Here is a 19,645-nt window from a genome sequence, read left to right as displayed (position 1 = left end):
GTTATATGAAATGGAATCACAATCAATAGATGATTGCGTGCTGAATATCAGAGGAACCATTGTGAAGTGGGAATTTAATCTTGCAACGTTGATACACACTATTACAATCTTTAAATCTAGATTCTAGGTAACTGGGCCACATTTGGTGTTAGAGGCCGAAAAAAAACCTTTATGATATTTGGTTGCCCATTTTGAATTTTTCAAAATTGATTCATCAGAATAAAAATGGTCTTTTTTTAAATGGTGGCAGGCCTGCAGTCTGTGCCAGTTTACTGCACAGGCCCTCCCAAACTAAAAAGCAGAAACAAAAAGGGCAAATTAAAAGCACAAGAAAAATCCAGAAAAAGAAAACTAAATATACTCTAAACTTAATACATACATTTTTGTTTGTTTGTTTCTATGTCCCGTTTGGTTCTATTGGCATTAACAGCATTTATTGATCGTTCTCAGATGGATCCTTCACTCACTTTTGATCAATATTTGTTATTTTTGGAAAATACATCTCATATTGTTTTTAAATTTTGATCAATATATCTGTGGAATTGGTGCTTCTGATCTATTATTCACTGGTTGCAGTTACTTTATTAATCTGATTGATCCTTCATCCAATTGTTCCCTTGATACCCTTTGACTTCTACCTCACCTGAATTGCTCAATAGCTTGTTTATGGAAATACTCTTCATTATTCTATTAAAATAGAAAATATTTTTGAGTATAAACAGCACATTACAAAATAAAACAGACAACAGATAAGCTGTTAACACAAATATGGGTCAAGAGCTTAAACACAGCATCCAAAATAAAAAACAAATTTCTAAGAACCACATATTCCTGAAAAAACAAAACACAGATGTAGAACAGATAAACTTCCCTTCACAAAATATGAGGCCATTGTGCAAGGGAGCAGGAGGAGCCTGGCAGATTAACCTTCCCCTTTACAATTTCTTAGGCAAAATACAAAAGGGAGCAGTGTGTGCCTGGATAAAAGAAACCAAAGAGCCTTATCCCCACAAATCATTGATAGGGCCTGCAACTGCAGTGACAAATCACACCAACAAAGTCACACGCAAACCACAAGACCTCAGCTCACTAGCTTCACAACCACGAACCACTGAACTTTAAAGCAGAGAACCCTCACTAAAAACCCTGCTGAGGATGCTTGGTTCCATCCGCAGCTCTAGGCATTAATGCAGACAAAAAGCAAATGGGCACAACAGCCTAAATGTCCGCGGGAAATGCCTTCTCCAATCAAACTGCTGTTTCAGCCTTTCTCTCACACACTTATTTGCTAAGGAATGATGCAACCAAATGCGCGCGCCAATTTTCTGTGCACCAGGGTGCAGTGTGAGGGCATTTGCAAACAAATTCTCATTTCATCCTCCACGGATCTGCCGCAAGAAAAATCATGCAGAGCATACCCAAAGGGACAAGCCTTAAATGAATGAGCCAAGAACAGAATTGACACCACAACTCCAGTGTCTATACTAAAGCCTTCAACCAGAAAACCCTGTATGGGTGTGCATACAACAAGAGACAGATGCTGTGACGCAGGAAACAACAGCATTCCTGCAACAGAAAACAACATAGGTGGTGTACAAGCTTTTATCCCAAAGTATCCATTGTCACAACCATTGTAAAAGCTTTGACATGAACTATCCCAATCCTATGTGCTAGGTTTGCCTGGTCACCTCTCTTGACCCTTTAGCATTATCTCCTTGCTTTGTCTGGCTACTAACATGCATGGTTCACTACGCAGGGGATACTCTAATAGGGTTTGAGGTAGGGACTGCCAGGATAGGAAGAAGGTAGATGCCTCTCCTCTTCCCTCTTGCTCCACCAATCAAGCAGAATTTGACATTCTTTGTAAAAAGTTTTCACAAGCATACACAATGATAAGAGCGAGGTGGAAGCTATTTGTTGGCTTCGGAAGACTTGCAGATAATATAGATAATCCAAAAGATAAGGAATAGCATGTGAGCCATTCTTATGGCTTTTCGTCATATATAATTGTGTTTTTCAATAAGTACAGAACACAATTAGAAAGAGATAAATTGTATGTGTCAATTTGCACAACTAGTCATCATATTGGTTGTCTCTTTTCTGGAGTTCAACTATGTGTAGATTTTGATTTGTCAAAATCTACACACAATTGAACTCAAGAAAAGAGAAAACCAATATGAGATAAATTGTGTCTTAATAATGATTTCCTAACATTATATGCTAGCCTAATGTGAGGTGTTACATCATTTATAATTACACCAGCCTAGATCCATCTTAACCGAAAATCTATCAAGCTCTAAGAGGAATCAAATCTCGAGATGCAAACCTTTCCTCAAGTTTTGCTCTCTAAAGGAGATTTTCACCTCGAGAGATTTGATCCCTCTTGGCGCTTGATAGGTTTTCGGTTAAGATGGATCTACCATGGTCTTAAGATTATAGATTATAAAATATTTTTGAAATTTTGGAATGGCTTTACTTAAAACTAACTTAAAACATAAATAATTATACACGACAATCCTATAAGAAAATTAAAATAAAAACTATTTAATAAACGCATTAAAATTAAGTAGTAATTGACAAGAAAGCTAATATTTAATTAAAAGGATAATATATTTTATTTACCTTTAAGAGGAATATATAAAGGATATGGAGTATATCCTTTTAACACAGTTTTAATCTAACAGAGATTTTCTTTGACAAACTCAATGGACATTAATATGCTCAACATTTCAATTTGAAATTATTATAGTGAAGCAGTAGACACCACTCAAACATCTTTCCCACGAAAATTCAAATTCAACTTAGTAATGAACAATGAAAAGTGATTGAAAATGAGGTTTAAATGTGCCTGAACAAATGAAGAGTGACATTCTGTTCCTCTGATTCTGGCATTCTATTTGAGAAGAGCTTCAAACATATTGAAATTAGGAAAAGCAAGCAAAGAATATATGATGACATCTAATAAACTTAAGCGTACATTCAAAGATTTAACAGAATTAAGAATGGACGAGTAAAGAGAATCAGTTTTTTCTTACTCATGAAAAAGGACGTTTTTCAGCCAGCATAGCTGAATTTACATATATAATAGGGACTCTGGAACCACTATTAGAACAATCCATCTCCCTAGAACATCCGTCCTGGCTACTTGCATTGTCTGCATGGCAAAGTGAGGTTGAAAAATATTATTAAAAAGTGGAATCAGTTAACAATTTATTCAAATATATCACTGTCTAAGAATCTCAAGTTCTTTTTGTGACTTAGGGATGTGATGAAAGTACTTGATATCTTTTTCAAGGAATTTTGATTACAAAATTGAAAAGCAATACCATATGACTACCTTTGTAAATCCTGCATGAATTCTATCTGCAGTTTACTATCTGAAATTCTTTTATTGTTGAAGGAAAAATAGACCTCCGATTATGAGACCACTTCTATTCTCATCTACTCATTTCTCAATATTTTCGGGAGATGCAATAGTGCTGTTATTAACTGGGACGGCCCATGTGAAAGGCATATCCATGGCTTCCAATCTGCAGGCTAATTCCATTTGTTTGTCAGACATGACGGAGTGGTTGCCTAAGCTTATTTAGAGAACGGACTCAGCCTTCTGCAAATCCAACCACTGAAGGCAACGGTACGATTCATCTTTGGAATTATTAAAACCATGAGATTGTTGAGGGCTGATTTAATATTGAGCTGACTTGTATTTTTTTTTTGTTTTACTCTAAAAGCCAATTTGTATTTTTAATTAATTAATTTATTTTTAATATAGGTATTTTTTTAAATGTAAGATTATCTGACCTAATGCGAACATGACAACCTGTGTTACCGGATCCACAGGGTCTTGATGCTGGATCTGCGGATCTGCATTTCGGATACAGATCCACCAGATCTGCGTAGTCCTTCACATAAATGGATCCCATGCTACTGAAACGGATCTTGTCCCAACTAGATTTCGCAGCTGGATCCCAAGCAAATAAGATTAGACTTTTTGGTTTATTTTTTAATGATATTTGCCTTTTGTGTGAGACCCTATAAAGCAAATAATCTATTTGGATTTTTAGTTAGATTAATTATTAGTAATTTGTAGGCTGTATAGCACTCGATAAATCTTGCAAGAAAGGTCTGACATATCAAAAATTTAATTTTCAATTTTTGATAATGCTAACAGGAAAGCTTTGAGACAATACATAGATAATAATATATAGTGTACAAAGGATGGCTGTGTCAATAATAATTTAATTAGATCAATCCCATCCAACTCTAGCTGAAGAGTCCTTTTAGAACAATATAATACATAGATTATAGCATGTTCTCAAACAGTGTACAATATTCATTTACCACTGTAACTAGATGGGAATTTTTAGATTTTAAGGCAAATTTCAAGGAAGATGACAGGTTGATCATGATGTAGAGTTGAAATATTCAATTGATGAGCATGTAGACCCATTTTTTGACATGTAGTTAGACCTACTCTACATCATCATATCAATAGAGTGATCATTGATGAGACACTAAATTTTGTATTTACAGTTATCTTTTTTGTATAAAGCATGATGCATCATGATTTCAATCTTCAGATTTATGAATTATCTAATGATTTCAGTTCTAATGTTGTGATTCATGAATTGTTTTGATTTTTAACTTTGAATATGTTTTTTAAAATTATAAAATTATTATTATATTTTAATTTTTTTATACATGGCGTTTCCCCACCTTATCTGGATCCTGGCTTTTCAAAAATCTCATGGATCCAAATCTGGATCCGTTTCCGTTTCCTGGTAACCTAGGGGACATCATCTCTCCTATACTGGGCTGCAGAGCACCTCTCAAAACAATTATGTTTTATCGTTTACTTCTAGGTTAGAAGAAATTGTCCCCCAATATTGCTTTGAGATGGGGATACTGTTGAGTTGTTGTTTGAGAGATAAACTCTACTTACAAAAGCAAAGTGCCTTTCATGGAAGTACATGGTTTCCTGTGTCGTTTGTGTTGTCTACACCCTGGTATCCAAAAGTGTAAGCAATACAACCAGATTTACACATACATCCCAGATCCAGAAAGCAATAAACCTAGTTCCAGAAAGCAATAAACCCAGTTTGAGCATCAGCATATTTAACGGATATTTCAGATGAAATAGTCAGTAATAAGGTAATAGATGAATGATGAGTGTGAATGAAGTGCAAGAATGTATTTGAACTTTATATATACATGTCAAAAGGGTAGAAGCTATATTGACATACCTAAGGCCCACCCACCTTTATTAATAGCTGCAATGGCTGTCCTCCCTTATACAAGGGGAAACAAATAAATTTGCCAGTATCCTGAAAACGGAGGACATCTTTACTTCTTTCAAGCCTCCTAATACCATAAGAGATATTATGAAATCAGTAAAAGACCCAATAGATCCCCGCATCAGAAAGGGGTGTCTGAGACTCTGTGCTTTTGTAGGAAATCTTATGTACTGGAAACAGGTCGATCTTTAAACTTGGGATAAAAGAGCATGAAGCAGATATCCTTTTTGACTTGGTTCATAACTCTGTTTTTTTTTGAACATTCCCACAATAGTAGACATCATTTGTGTCTCACTTCAAACGTAAGTTTAGAGAAGTCATTGAAGTTTTCATGCACCCTAATAATTTGAACAGAGATGGTGCGTGGGATGTGAACAGAATTGGATTCTGTTATGTTAACCAAGAATAAGAATGAATCCTAATAGTATTCACATTTGTCAATAACTAAACATTAACAATGATAATGATACTTATATGAATAATATGTTTTTCAATTTTAAGGACACCTCCTGAACTCCCCCTAACCTTTTAGTAATGATTCTATGATACTTATTCTTTTTAATATTGGTTTCTAATTATAAGGCTCTTTATAGATTTTTAAATATTTATAGAGTTCTTTTTTAGATTCTTATATGATTATGATATTAACTTCTAATAATAAGTATTGTAGTATTGCCTTTAGCCTTACCTACTTTTCATAGGTCAGTATCATTATTTCTAAACTTCTAGTTATACTTTTTAGGTTTATTTTTAATACATCATTATTCCATTGTATGTAGTAGTTTTCTGTTTTTTTACATTGTAATTATTATAATGAGTAATTTATTCAACATATGTTATATACTGGCAATGATAAATAAATTTAATAGTAGACTATGGATAGTAATATTTTTCAATAAAATTCTAGTTATCTGTTTTAAGATTAAGCCTTAAGGTAATATCGCTGTAGTTATAATGATATTTTTACTCATTGCCAATCTTCGTTACTGTCTCAATATACCTGACGTTATCTTTCTGGTTCGGTCGTGTGCGTTCAACTAGTGTTCACAGCTCTAATATTCCGGACTTCATTTTGTCCTGATGACGAACTATCGTGAGGTTCAAAACTTCGATGCACAAGATCTTTTATGTGGTTCCTCATGAAGATTTAGTGGATAATAAATAATACTCAAGCCCACCTATTCTAGTCTAAGTAGTGAAGAAGCTGTTCATTAAAAGTCCTCCCCCTTAAAGGATGCTTTGCCCTTGAAGCATGATTGGAGAAGATGCTGTAGACTGATGACTTGTTTTTGTACAAATAGCTTCAGCTGGTACATTCCTTTGATCGGGATTCGGATTGAAGATTTGTCAGTATGTCAAAATATTTTATCCGAGCTTGACAGGGTTCTTCTTCAGATGTGGCTGATCCTCTAGTTGCGTCATGGCTGCAATTGTTGTGGATACATTATCTACATGTTGAGAACCTTCTAGGGTAACTTGATTCCATTGTATAGTCTCTTCTTGATATTTGTGCTTGTGAGATGCATCTTTAGATTCAGTAGACATATTAGGTCGATGTTCAAAATTTTCTATGATATCAATTTCCACATCAAGACAAATATGTCCTCGCTTAACCCTTAGGATCAGGTCCAAGTACTCATCAACTTCTGCCTACACTTGGCCATAAATGTTTCCACCACTTCCTTCACGTCTCAGTTGATGTGATTCCGGCAACCATTTGCTGGAGAACTTCCCTTGTTTCTGAGTCATGAATTAAGGGAGGAAGGATTTTGGCAGGAATAGGCTCTGTCAAGAGCAGAGACATTCTTTTATCTTCTGGCTTATTTCCTGAAATGTGTACTTTAGTCGATTACCATTAAAAATTCCAATGGATTTATGACTTGGACGGCTCTCAATGGTTTTCAACAAACCTCATAACGTATGTTTCATTCTTGCCAAAGTCCACACTGAACCAACCCAGAATCTTGTTAACTGAAGCAATCTTGTTTTCCACATGAACTGCAATCAACCATCATCAAAAAATATCCTTCCTTAATTCCTCATCATTACTTCCCAGCAAATAATATCTGATAGCAGTGCTTGATCTTGGACCACGCAGTAGTTCAAAATGAACAAAGGTTTTGGATCTGGCAGGACGACCTGGATTGGTTTGTCATTTAAGTTAAAATGTGGGTCTTTCGTTACCACTCAAATCTCCATTTTGAATAGCTAAATGAATAAGAATAGCCTTCAATGGCATTGAAAATAATGAAAGCTCTTCTTTGCTCTAGAGGCTTGTCAAGGTAACCCACTGAACAATTGCATGAATTGCCACCATATTATACAAGTTGATAAAGATTGCAAGTTTTTCTTCTCTGGGTAAGAGGACAGTTCCACAGTCTAGACTCTATTCTTCAGCTAGAATTCACAAGCCCTTTCCATCAGGGTTGAAACCATTTTTGGTTTGGTCACCCTTCTGCACATTGGGCCCGAAGCTATGCTAACTCATCAGATCATAGAACTCGCTATTCTTACCTTGGTTATTGCTCTTTGGATGCCATAGCCACTTCCTGTACTTCTAGCTGAGCTTGTAGTTTGTTTGTGGAGATCACTTGTCTATTTCAGGTGGTTGAGATATTGATGGGCCTCAATTGCCTTTTCCTCTTCAAATATTCTTTTAATGTTCCTAGTCAACTGCTACCAACTACATAGGAGTTCAATAAGATTATCAAAGATGACATATTTAGACCGTATATTTGGGTTACTTGGGTAGATCCTATACAATTAAAGTTTAAACCGTATGGCTACATAGGTTAAACCCCAAGATAGCTTTATGTAGAGCACTTAATGGAGCTGAGGGACAGGCTTACTGTTGGGCTTTAGACACTAGATGCATGCTCTTAGGATTCCGTTTAGAAAATTTCAGATGGACTGTCATTGGCTTTGGGTCAAGATGGATCATCATATCTGATGGGACAATAAGATATGCTAGATCTGCCATCTTCAGGAGATTGAGATGGAGGAACACTTTATCTTCAAGTACCCTGTTTATGACAAAGATTAGACGGTGGTTTTAGTCTTTTTAGGGAGTCTTAGAATTCTCTCTACATTTTCTTTTGGTTTTTGGACAAAAGATGCTTGGTCCTAAACATGTGGGAGGTCCTCGACCTTATTCTTTTCAGTGCTCACATTAGACAGAGGCACCAAGATGCAGACTAAGATTAGCACTTCATCAGACATTAGATCCATCAGGACCAGGGAGACCATCCTGGTGTAACCAATGAGGACCTTATGCAGGTGTCGTCTTTAGATCTCAAGATAGTTGACACAGTGTAGGCAGACAGGGGTTCCTCTAGATCTCAGCATGACACTACATTATCAGGGAAATGACACATCACAGACTAGATTTTCCAATTCTTCTAGATCCTCTGATTTGTCATCTATCATTACTATCTTCTCTTCAGCATCATAGTTTAGGAGTGGGAGCACGGAGAATAGTTGATCAGTGCCCCTTGGGTGAGACATCATCTCCACTCCCCTCATGGGAGGAGTTATTTTTTGGTTCTCTGCATTATTTGCACCACTGATCTGTTCTCCTGTTTCATTCTACTAGGCTACAAAATCTTATCTAGTATAGCATAGTTTAGATCTGCTTTTACCTTTGCTGCTTTGTATACATTTTATAGGAACAGCCTTTGTGCTCCCACTTTGTATTCCACACTTTTGTACTTAGAAGTCCCCTTGATCTAATTGTGGTCATCTTGTTGGACATTAATACAATTATCTTATCTTAATCAACTTTAAGTACATTATAATTTTTTTGTGGACTCCAATGCTTCTATAATTTATATGCTTACCACCATCAGCAATATAAGATGCATAAATTATTAGAGTTAGGCTTCGTAGTGTCATCAACCTTGCCACCATTCTTAATTTTTAAAACAGGAGTGTGAAGTTTGCGGTCATTAAAATCAACTCTCACAGGGATATCAATTGTGGAATCCCTCTAGTCATTAGGCTTGGGTTCTTTGAGAAAATCATCTTTGGATTGAGCAATAAGCTGTAGTTGGCTTCTCGTTTGAAACATTTTTTCCTCTAGACAATTCATATTAAGGAGGTCATTTGTAAGATCATATCTCTCCTCTCCCAAAAAAGGACCTTCTCTCAAGGCCAGAAAGTTGAAACACAACTTCAATAATTCTGCAGCCTTGCAATAAAAGTTTTTGACTTGAAAAATTTCAGATCCTTGACATTTATGCATTGCATAAAATTGTCAAAAGGTAGCTTTGATACGAGTTGTACGCAATATAATCATATTCACGCCTATCATTTTGATACACAGAAATAAACTGAATTCAAGCATATATAACAAATATTTTAAATGAAATATTTGATAATAACATAGTAGATGAATGGTGAATGTGAAAGAAATACAAGGATGTGCTTGTATCAAAGTTATTTGAACAACGTGAACCAAACTGCGACCGGCCAGTCTGTAGAGGTTCACACTGGAGAAGGGCCAAAATGTATTGGGAGGCCAGTTTTGTCTTGAACATGTCAAACCAGATGACTTTGATGTGGACAGACCCTCACTCAATTGGTAACACCTGTGCATCATTCAGGCAAAAAACAAGAAAAAAGAAAAAACAATGGAGATAACAAGCGTAGAAAAGAAAAAATGGTACCCCACCTTTTAAAATCCCAAATTACTGTTATTCAATGACATCATCATCTATTTTCCTGACACATTGCTCATTGATCAATTTGTCATTTACTGTTACTGTGAAGCCACATTAAAGAGAGTTGATCAAGAGCAAGCTTGTAGCTGGTTTAGCACAGTTTTTAGATTTGAGAGGTCATTTAGAGTCTAGATGTTTATGTATTTGGTTTCAGAAATGTATCACACTTGGTGCCATTTTGTTATGTTCATTCTTACATGCTATATACATGAACTATCTTTGTGTATTAGATGTCTAATGGTTTATATGTGTGTGTTTATTTTTCAATGTACCCAAGTCAATGGTAAGATATTCTTCAGGGCTCAAGGCCATACAACTACAAGGCTCGAAACCATTACAACAATATACTCAATATGAGCTCAATGTGTCACTTGCGGAAATTGAACCTGGGTGGGGAGGATAACAATCATTCCTTCCAGCCACCCAAGATAAATCCATTTGACACACACAAATCCATTTATGTATTTGGTTTCAGAAATGTATCGCAGTTGGTGCCATTTTGTTATGTTCATTCTTACATGCTATATACATGAACAAGCTTTGCGTATTAGATGTCTAATGGTTTATATGTGTGTGTGTGTATTTTTCAATGTACCCAAGCACCTCACCCTCCAGCCCATAGTCAAGAGTAAGATATTCTTCACGGCTCAAGGCCATACAACTACAAGGCTTGAAACCATTACAACAATATACTCAATATGAGTTCAATGTGTCACTTGCGGAAATTGAACCTGGGTGGGGAGGATAACAACCATTCCTTCCACCCACACAAGATAAATCCATTTGACATGCGCGCGCGCACACACACACACACAAAATTAAAATTTGCATATTTTATGTAATTTTTAGTAAACTGGTCCTTCAAGTTGGTGTTTTGGTCAGTTCCTGTCTCCATCTGACCCTTGGCTGCTTGCAGCACTGACAACTTTGGTTTACATATACACGTTAAATGGGTGCATGCTGGTCGGGCTTACTTAAGGCAGTCCAATCTTTATTAATAAATACTCTACTCAATCCTACCTAGTCAAGCCTAAGTAATGAATGTGTATGTTGATTACAAGGACTTCATATTCAAGCTGTGATGGGTCAGACATCTTGAGGCTGCTGACATTCACAACATCATGGAAACCTAATTGTGCTCTCAAGTCCAAAAACCTTAACTCTAGCTGTCTGTTTTATAGTATAAGTACCATAACGCAAAGGCTTGAGATTATGATGTTGTGGCATGAATCTCTACTTGTCTATGTAAATTCAATTTTTTGTTTTTTTTTTTTGGTTGGGGAGTTGCTTTGAGAAACAAGCACCATGTTTTGGGGCCGCACCAAATGATGGGATTTCATTCTTTCTTAAGTGTGAGGTCTGTGGGTTATCTATTTCACCAAAATCACTCTGGATGTCTTCCAGACCTCAACCCTTTCTGAAACATACCATTTGAGTGTGGCAGATCATAGGGAGAATGGAACCCTGGTGGATGTAAACCTGAAAATTGCTTATGAGAGCTGGGAAACCTTATCGCTTCATTTTGTAAGTTCCGGGAGCTTTGGAACGTACAGGATATGTTCCAAGAGCATGAGGAACAGTTCCAGGAGCTTTGGTAAGAACCTATGTTGCACGAAACTTCTAGGAACCCAACGTTTCGGGCCGTACCCATACTTGAAACTCCGAAACTTGGACGAAACTCAGCCGAAACTGGACCATCATGTAATTATCTGAGAGTCAATATAGACATGGTTTTCCTTCTAAATTGTCATCTATGGGTCTTATTCCCTTTTTTCTTGCAAGATAATGTGTTATTCACTTATTTATAAATTTCTTTATATATATATATATATGATGATGATGATGTTTTGGCTGACATTTCCATTTTTGGGAGGTGACGTTTCTAAACATACCCATTTCAGAAACTCCAAAATGTTTCCACGCTTCGTGCAACTTAGGTAAGAGTTTTTGGGTGTAGGTATGTTGCTCCCAATGTCATACCCATGGTGTTCCACACATTTTTGGCCTGGCCAAAATTATTTGTCTTGGTGTGTTTTTGCACTTAGTTGCAATGTGACGTCAGCATAGGTAGGCCCATAAATTGCCAACAATGAGCGATGCACCCTTGTGTTTCTTGTGTATTTGTAGGGTTTGTACTTGTTGAGTTATAGTTGGGTCATTGATTTGCAGGTTTAATAGTAGTTGAATTTCTTCATTTTAATGGTTGTTGCATCTGAAGTCTGTTCACTACCTCTGTCATTGGTCATTGTATTTTGATTTGTTGTCAATGGCCCTATGTTGATTTATGATTTTAAAGGATCCAAATTGGTTTTGAAATGCATTTAGGTATTGGGTTAATTGTGCATTTCCTTGTTGATTTGGTCAAAGTTCTAACCCTTAACATGGAGAGCGAGGTACAAAATCCCCTAAGTGGATGCAGATGAGACCAGGTGAAGAAGTCTCGAGTGACTTTGACGTCATAGATATGCCCTTTATAGTGCAATAACTTAGCCAAAGTATCCTATAAAACATATTTCCCCAAAAAATAATAATATTATACATACAATTTTATATTAATAATAGTTTTATACATATTAATATTAGGCTGTTATCAATATTACTAGGTATTAATAATGATATTATGTTTTAAAAAGCATTAGAAAACTCCTTATTGTGCACAACTCCCTATATTTTCCTCTTTTGTTTTATAATATATATTATTGTTGCTCCCAACCTGCTGATTCCTGCAAATTTGGGTGAAACGTCTAGCTGTTTCAGACAGCATGTACCTGTGTTACATACATTCCCACTACAGAAGCTTGCGTGAGATGGATTAACACTTTGTCAACTTCACCAGTGAACTAAGGCCTCCTTGGCATAATGAAACTTTATCTCCAACTTGAAAGTAATGGGAAACCTGGTGCTTATCTTGCAAAGCTTTGTATTTTAGCTTGTGTTTTCAAAACAATATCTTTGATTTTGAAATGTAAGAAAGCCAAATAATGAACAAAAACATCAGTTTTACCATGTTCCTTCTCCATAACTGTGGAAGGTGAATTTATTCCATCTCATAAGGTTTTGAAGATTAACAACCATAATGTACCTCGAAAGGACAGTGACCATCAGCTTAAGTACCCTCTTATAACTCTGTTGCCCTCTAATAACTATGTTGGAACATGTAGAGGTAAAATTGCACCACTTAGATTGGTGATGGATCCTGAGGGTATGATATGGTCTCCAGCTATTAACATCTGTTTTACCTTCCGATTGTGGATGAAAAGAAGTAGAAAATTTGACTTGACAACCCATAAGTTTCCACAAAGTCTTCTAGAATTGATTGAATCGAAGATGATTGATACAGGCGAACTAAAATGTGGCTAGAGTCTAGACACGATGAAAAAACAATTGAGTGATGTTGGTTTCTCTAGTAGACTTGTTACAAGGGATGAAGATTGCTGTTTGGAAAATCTGCAAACTACTACAAGAATGCATTCATGTTGTTGTCGAGTCAAAGGGAACTGTCAGAAAAACACACAGTTATACAGACAATGAATGCAAACCACAATGTAATAAGAGAGAGAAAGTTATGCTTGTTTCACATCATTCAATATGGTGGATGTCAATACATATAATGGAAACGATGTCTTGTACTGAAATCTTGCACAACTACTTTAATAGTTGATATGATCTAACCTATGAGTGACCCAACATTAATTATGGGCCATGGCATGTCACTTGAATACCTCGAGTCTCTTTATTACAACATAATTCCTAAAACTAAATATGGACTTTATAATAAAATAACTCTATTACCCTCCCTTAGTGGTCACATGGAGAGCAAATGTGTCTCAGAATGCAAATTTATATGGACAAAATGTGTCAACGATGTCTACAACCTGCGTTTCAAATGCACTTTCAATTTCAGATTTTGTTGTTGTCATCAAATGAATAGAAATGCATGACATGTAACCGACATTGATTGCAGAGTCTGAATTAAAGTTCACTATTTCTATATCCACAGCTCCTAAAGTTGGCAAGATATTGTAGAGGCATTTTTAAAATGCTCATGTGCAAAGTTGCAAACAAAATTATTCAAAGGAGTTACAAGTTAATTGAATACTGAAGATTCTCAAAACTCTTCCTAGCCCTGTTAGTTTGGTAAAAATGACCATGAACAAAACATTTATTTCCTTGGAATTAAATTAGAAGCAACTACAAATTTATTCTATTGAAATATTTCAATGTGACCAAGGAGCCCCAAGCCTGTAAGTTTAAAAATTTAGAATTATAGCTTCTCAATCAAACTACTGAATTGATCGTTCTTTCTTCTCAGAGTAATTACTCTTTAGAGTACAGGTTATATATAAAACTTAAAGTGAATTCTTAATTTGACGTCTAATGTGATATAGTACTAATCATGCCTGGTTGAATGATGAATGCTTATAACTTAGTGCTTTTCTCAAGTGATTATCCCAAATGATTGTTATAATGCATTTTTATCCCAATTATTTCTTTCACATTCTCCATTTGACAGATTGCACTTGTGCAGGTATACTGTGGGAAGAATAACACCAGAGCCAACACGTGATATTTGCGCTGCTGATTTTGGTCCAAAAGCTCGGATATGGATGCGGTTCCCTTCAGAGGGTTCTAAGTTTACTCCTCCTCACCAGTCTGTTGACTTTAGATGGAAAGATTACTGTCCGATGGTTTTTAGGTCAGTGACTCTGTCCTCCTTCATCACGATTCTCTATCTGCTACCCTCATAGAAAGGGTACAGGTGCAGCTGTGGGTACTTCCAATTATACTTTGTCAAACTCTACCTCTCAAATTGAAGAAAGATCTTACCGGTGAATGCATCTTGCATTTTCCAGATGACTATAATCTTAAATGCACACGTTTTTTATTTCTTATAAATAGGTTGTGTACCTTGTTAAATTTTCTATTCTCCTTTTTTCATCACATCGATTTTTTTTTTAAATTGCTTTAAAAAATAGATTGCATAATTCATCCAAGTGGAGAGTAGTTTAAAATGGGGCTGTATCAGATATGTTTGATAGAATTATTTTAATCGACAGCCCAAATTGTACCACTGTAACAAGTCCAAGCAAAGAAGACAATATAAAACGTCACCTTGCCAATCTATTTTGTTAGTATATAAGATATGATGATATGATAAGATAATTTAACCTATCTCCAGCTATGGGACTAAAAAGTACATTGAGAGTAAATGCTAGTGTATGGGAGTGCAAAAGCTTCTCCTAATGGTATTCATTTTTCCCTCACAGGGAAACCCAAGGGATGCTTCCCACATTTGTGGATGACATCCCTAGTAAACCTGTTGGTATAGGTCAATGCACCTAGCACAGGAGGATTCAAATTAGGGATCAACTGTCATGGAACTAGCCAAAAGCCCGACAACATTGGCAACAACCAGTTGAGTGAACCTGTTGGGCTATCTCCTGCTGCTATTCTATCAAAAGCAGAAAGCATAAAACTTAAAAAGGGCTAAGTAGCTAATTCGACAAGAGTGCAAAATAAATGCAGAAGCAGAAACCATGACAAGAATAAAGAATAAATGTAAAATGTGTGTTGGAGCTAGAAACAAAAGTCTGAACGAGGGGGGAGGTAAGATAGGGTAATTTTATTAATATGCAATGAATCACCACAGAAGTAGGTCAGCAGAACTAAAATGGCACATCCTATGTAAATACGTAGGAGTGCCTAAGCAGCTCCCATAGCTATGCTATAGTTTCATGAAGAACATGTCAAGGTGTGTTGGAACTAGAAGCCAAGGCTGAGATAGGGGAAAGAGAAGAAGGCGGCTTCTTGTCCGAGTCATTAATCAACGTGAAATTTTGTAGGGGCTGATGCATTGATTGAGAATGTTGTCTAGAGATAATATAAGATAATTTTATTAATGTTTGACAAATGACCACAAAAGTAGGTCAATGGAAATAAAAAATACATCCAACAACATAAAGTACAAGGTGGGATTCTAAAAGTAGCTCTTAGAGCCTAGAGTTGAGGTGGCTCGTTAGGGAGTGGTTGACAAGGAAAGTGCTGATCGCCGATTAATGGTCAGGGCTGAGGTAGTGCATGGCAGCCAGCTGTCTACTCAAAGGAGACATGGGGCGATGCGCGAGGGTCACCATATGGGAGAAGTATTGACCACCCGTTAGACAGGGTTGTGTGAAGGAACAATAGGATCAAGCACTGCGAGTGAAGGTTGATGGGTTGCTGCTAAGAGTCGGGACCGCCAACCAACGTAGGCAACTATGATAGGATTAAGCTGAGGAAGAACAACGTGGAAAACACGAGGAAGGTATTGATGGTCGTGTTTATGCAAGGAACTGAAGGCTGTCGGGTGCAGAGAACAGTGGCCAGAGCGCCTAGGAATGGAGGCGAGTATCAAGGGTGTCAAGATCAAGGTGAAAGGCAATAGGTTGTTGGGTCAAGTGCCGTGAGCCAACCATCACGAGGCAGTCGAAAGTAGTAACACAAATGTGAGAGGGTACGAGTGGTTTCTGCAGATTGACGTAACAATAGTTTGCATAGTGCAACAAACGTGATTGGCGTAGGTCAACCCTCATAGGGAGAGAGGGAGACTCTACCAGTCAAGGAATTGGCAACAACTTTCGGTGCTTAAAGGACCAAACAGATTTTTCAGTTGAAATTAGGTCAAGATGATTGCAGTGGGTCTTTTGTTTGAAGAGAGGTTGAATGAAGTCTCCAATTCCCTATTTTAGAAGCCTGAAGTCGACAAATGATCCAGGTGGATATTGATGGTCACCCGCCTATTCCACCTTCAGTTTCCTTTGTTTCCTTATTTATTTTAGCATTTACTATTTTTAGCAGTTTTTTAGGTCCTGAACTTTTGGAGCAGTTTTGACCCCCTAAACAAAGTTTTTTCGAGGTCCGCTGCGGGCTTGTAGTCATAGGCAGGGGCCTGTCGCAAATCCTGTAGTACTCGGAGAGAACTTTCCAACAAGGTATTGTACGCGCCAAACAAAGATAATATGACCAAGTTATGATCCCGGGAAGTTGGCTGCCCAACTAACTCCAACGGGGCCCACAAACTCTTGGCGTTACATCTCCTGGGGTTAGGGTTTTGGTTGTTTAGGGTTTTATCTTGTTGTTCAATAATAAATAGGCCCTTGAACCTTATTGTAACATAGTTCAGAGGCATGTAACCGTCACATCTCTTCTCAGAGATAAGTTACCATTGCCCGAGCTAGTTTATTTCCATTATGTTTGTAAGCATATTTTAATATTCTGATATTAATGAAATGTAGTGTTATTTCTACTGCATCTCTGTATTTATGCTTATATCTGTAATTTGTTGCGTTCCTGTTTAAATTCGGATCAGTGGTATTGGAGTGGTCTGCTCTTTCTTTGTTTGTCTTTGCATGTCCCCAACGAGGTCAGGGTATAAGGAGTTAGGGCTCGATTTGGTTGAACCTTTGCAAGACCAGCGTCGCAAACCCTGACGACCTCCCATGGCGGAAGAAAAGAAAGACGAGGGGGTAGGAGATCCTATCAAAATATTGCTCGAGGAAGCTCTCGAGCGACAAAGGAACGCGATGATGGATAACTTTGCCCAGATCCTTCGATGGCTACCCACAAGCGATGCATCTTCATCCAGCAACCACTCTGGAGGCGCCACTCCTTTTAAGGTACAAGTTAACTTTGACATTCCCATATTTGAGGACCAGATAGATGCAAGCGCTGTAGATAAATGGTTGAATTTGTTGGAAAGATATTTTTCAGTTCATCACTTTTCCAATTGGGAAAAGATTACTTTTGCACTTCTCAAAGATGCCCCACATGTCAAGGACTGGTGGGAAACCTACTGTGAACAAAAGGACGAGAGGGAATCCTCACTATTTTCAGCCGCACCCACTTGGGATTCTTTCCGAGACGCCATCAAGGAACAATATTACCCTGTCGGGAGCTATGAAGATAAATACATAAAGTGGAGCATGCTACGACAGAGAAGGGACCAATATGTGCTTGAGTTCACAAATGTTTTTCATACCCTCTGCACAAAATTGGGCATCAAGGATTTTGAGCGGCATTTGGTACTCAAGTACCGCGACTGCCTACACAAGTACATCCAAGATGAGATGGAGTTCTTGGACATCTCCTCGCTCGGCACGACATACTGATACGTTGTCCAGATTGAGCAGAAGTTTGAACAGAAGAAGCGAGACTTTGGATTTGCGAATTTGAAGCAAGGAAAAGGCGCCCCAAAGGGCCAAACCACAGAGCAAAGGTCAAAGCCAAGGCAGGGTGACCCAGGACAACCCGCTGAAGTCGCAAGCAAAGAACAACACCACGAAGACAAAGAAGGACACGGGAAAATGTTGTGAGTTCCATAAGAGCTCCACTCACAACACAAGTGAGTGTCAGGCCAAGCAGTCAGTGGTAGTCGAGCTAAAGGCTTCCGATTCAGATGCATGTTCCGACTCTGAGTTAGAACTTGACAAGGGGAATGACAAAGAGAAGCAGATCATTGACGCGGAGCCCAATGCCATCGTGGCCACCACCAAGATCCAAAAGAATGAGCCTGAAGATCTAGAGGAGGGGGAACGCCTCTTCCACTCACAGATGTGGGTGAAGGGTTCCCTGCTGCAGTTCATTGTCGACAGTGGGAGCCAAAAGAAACTCATTTCAACGGAGGTTGAGAAGTGGCTGGGCCTACCGATGACAACACATCCACAACCGTACACCATCGGGTGGCTACACCAATGACGAGATCTCCGCGTCAGCCAACAATACCGCCTTCCCTACAACATAAAACCCTTCATGGATGAGGTACTGTGTGATGTTGCTCCTCTTGAAGTTTGTGATGTATTATTAGGACAACCATACTTGTGGAAACGACAGTGTATACTGTATATAGTCCAAATCTCACTCTATGATTATTACTTTGAGAAATAAGTTGTTCAGGTTACCTGAGGTAGTGTTAATTTTAGGTATGTTCTATGCTAGAGTAATTTATTTCAATTTTCACAGTTAGCTCAATATCTTTTCCAGATTAGCAATCACATCAGCATTAAAGTAAACTGCAGATAGAACATAAATATATATCGCAGAAGACAAGCCAAGACAAGAGGACACAAGGTGTGGCGCTAGCCAGGGACAAACCTGATCCAGATTTAAGCAGGAACGCAACAAATTACAGAGATAACCATATACACAAAGATGCAGCGGAAATAATACTTCATTTCATTAATGGAAAATACTGACATATGCTTACAAACAGAAATGGCAATAAACTAGCTAGGGCGATGGTAGCTTATCTCTGAGAAGAGATGTGATGGCTACATGCCTCTGAACTGTTCTGAACTGTATTACAATGAGGCTCGAAGGCCTATTTATTGTTGAGAAACAATGGAAAACCCTTCACATACCGAAACCTAACCCTAGAAGATGAAACGCCAAATTGTGGGCCCTGTTTGGGTAAATTGGTACATCAATTTCCCGGGGTCGTAACTTTGGCATACGATCTCCGTTTGACGCGTACGATAGCTCGTTAGAAAGATCTATCCGAGTACTACCACTTTGGGAGGCAACATAGGGCTCGGTTGCCCCAGAATTCCAAAAAAACATCGTTTAGGGCCTCAAAACGGCTCCGGAAGTTCAGGACCC

General features: G+C 37.7%; 1 protein-coding gene across 1 annotated transcript in view; it reads left to right on the top strand.

Annotated features, from left to right (window-relative positions):
* LOC149163306 (phosphatidylinositol 4-phosphate 5-kinase 1-like) overlaps positions 1 to 19,645 on the top strand; it is an 86,110-nt gene that overhangs the window by 6,333 nt on the left and 60,132 nt on the right. Inside the window, exon 5 of the mRNA XM_089431675.1 lies at positions 14,541 to 14,708. Within this exon, the coding sequence (XP_089287801.1) occupies positions 14,541 to 14,708 (168 nt within the window). The remainder of the gene's footprint in view (positions 1 to 14,540; positions 14,709 to 19,645) is intronic.

The sequence above is a fragment of the Pinus tabuliformis genome, chromosome 5_1 (assembly GCF_031772625.1).
Source record: "Pinus tabuliformis cultivar Carrire ecotype Pingquan chromosome 5_1, CPIR1, whole genome shotgun sequence".
In the NCBI taxonomy this organism is placed as follows: Eukaryota; Viridiplantae; Streptophyta; class Pinopsida; order Pinales; family Pinaceae; genus Pinus; species Pinus tabuliformis.
This window is presented reverse-complemented; position numbering and strand designations above follow the sequence as displayed.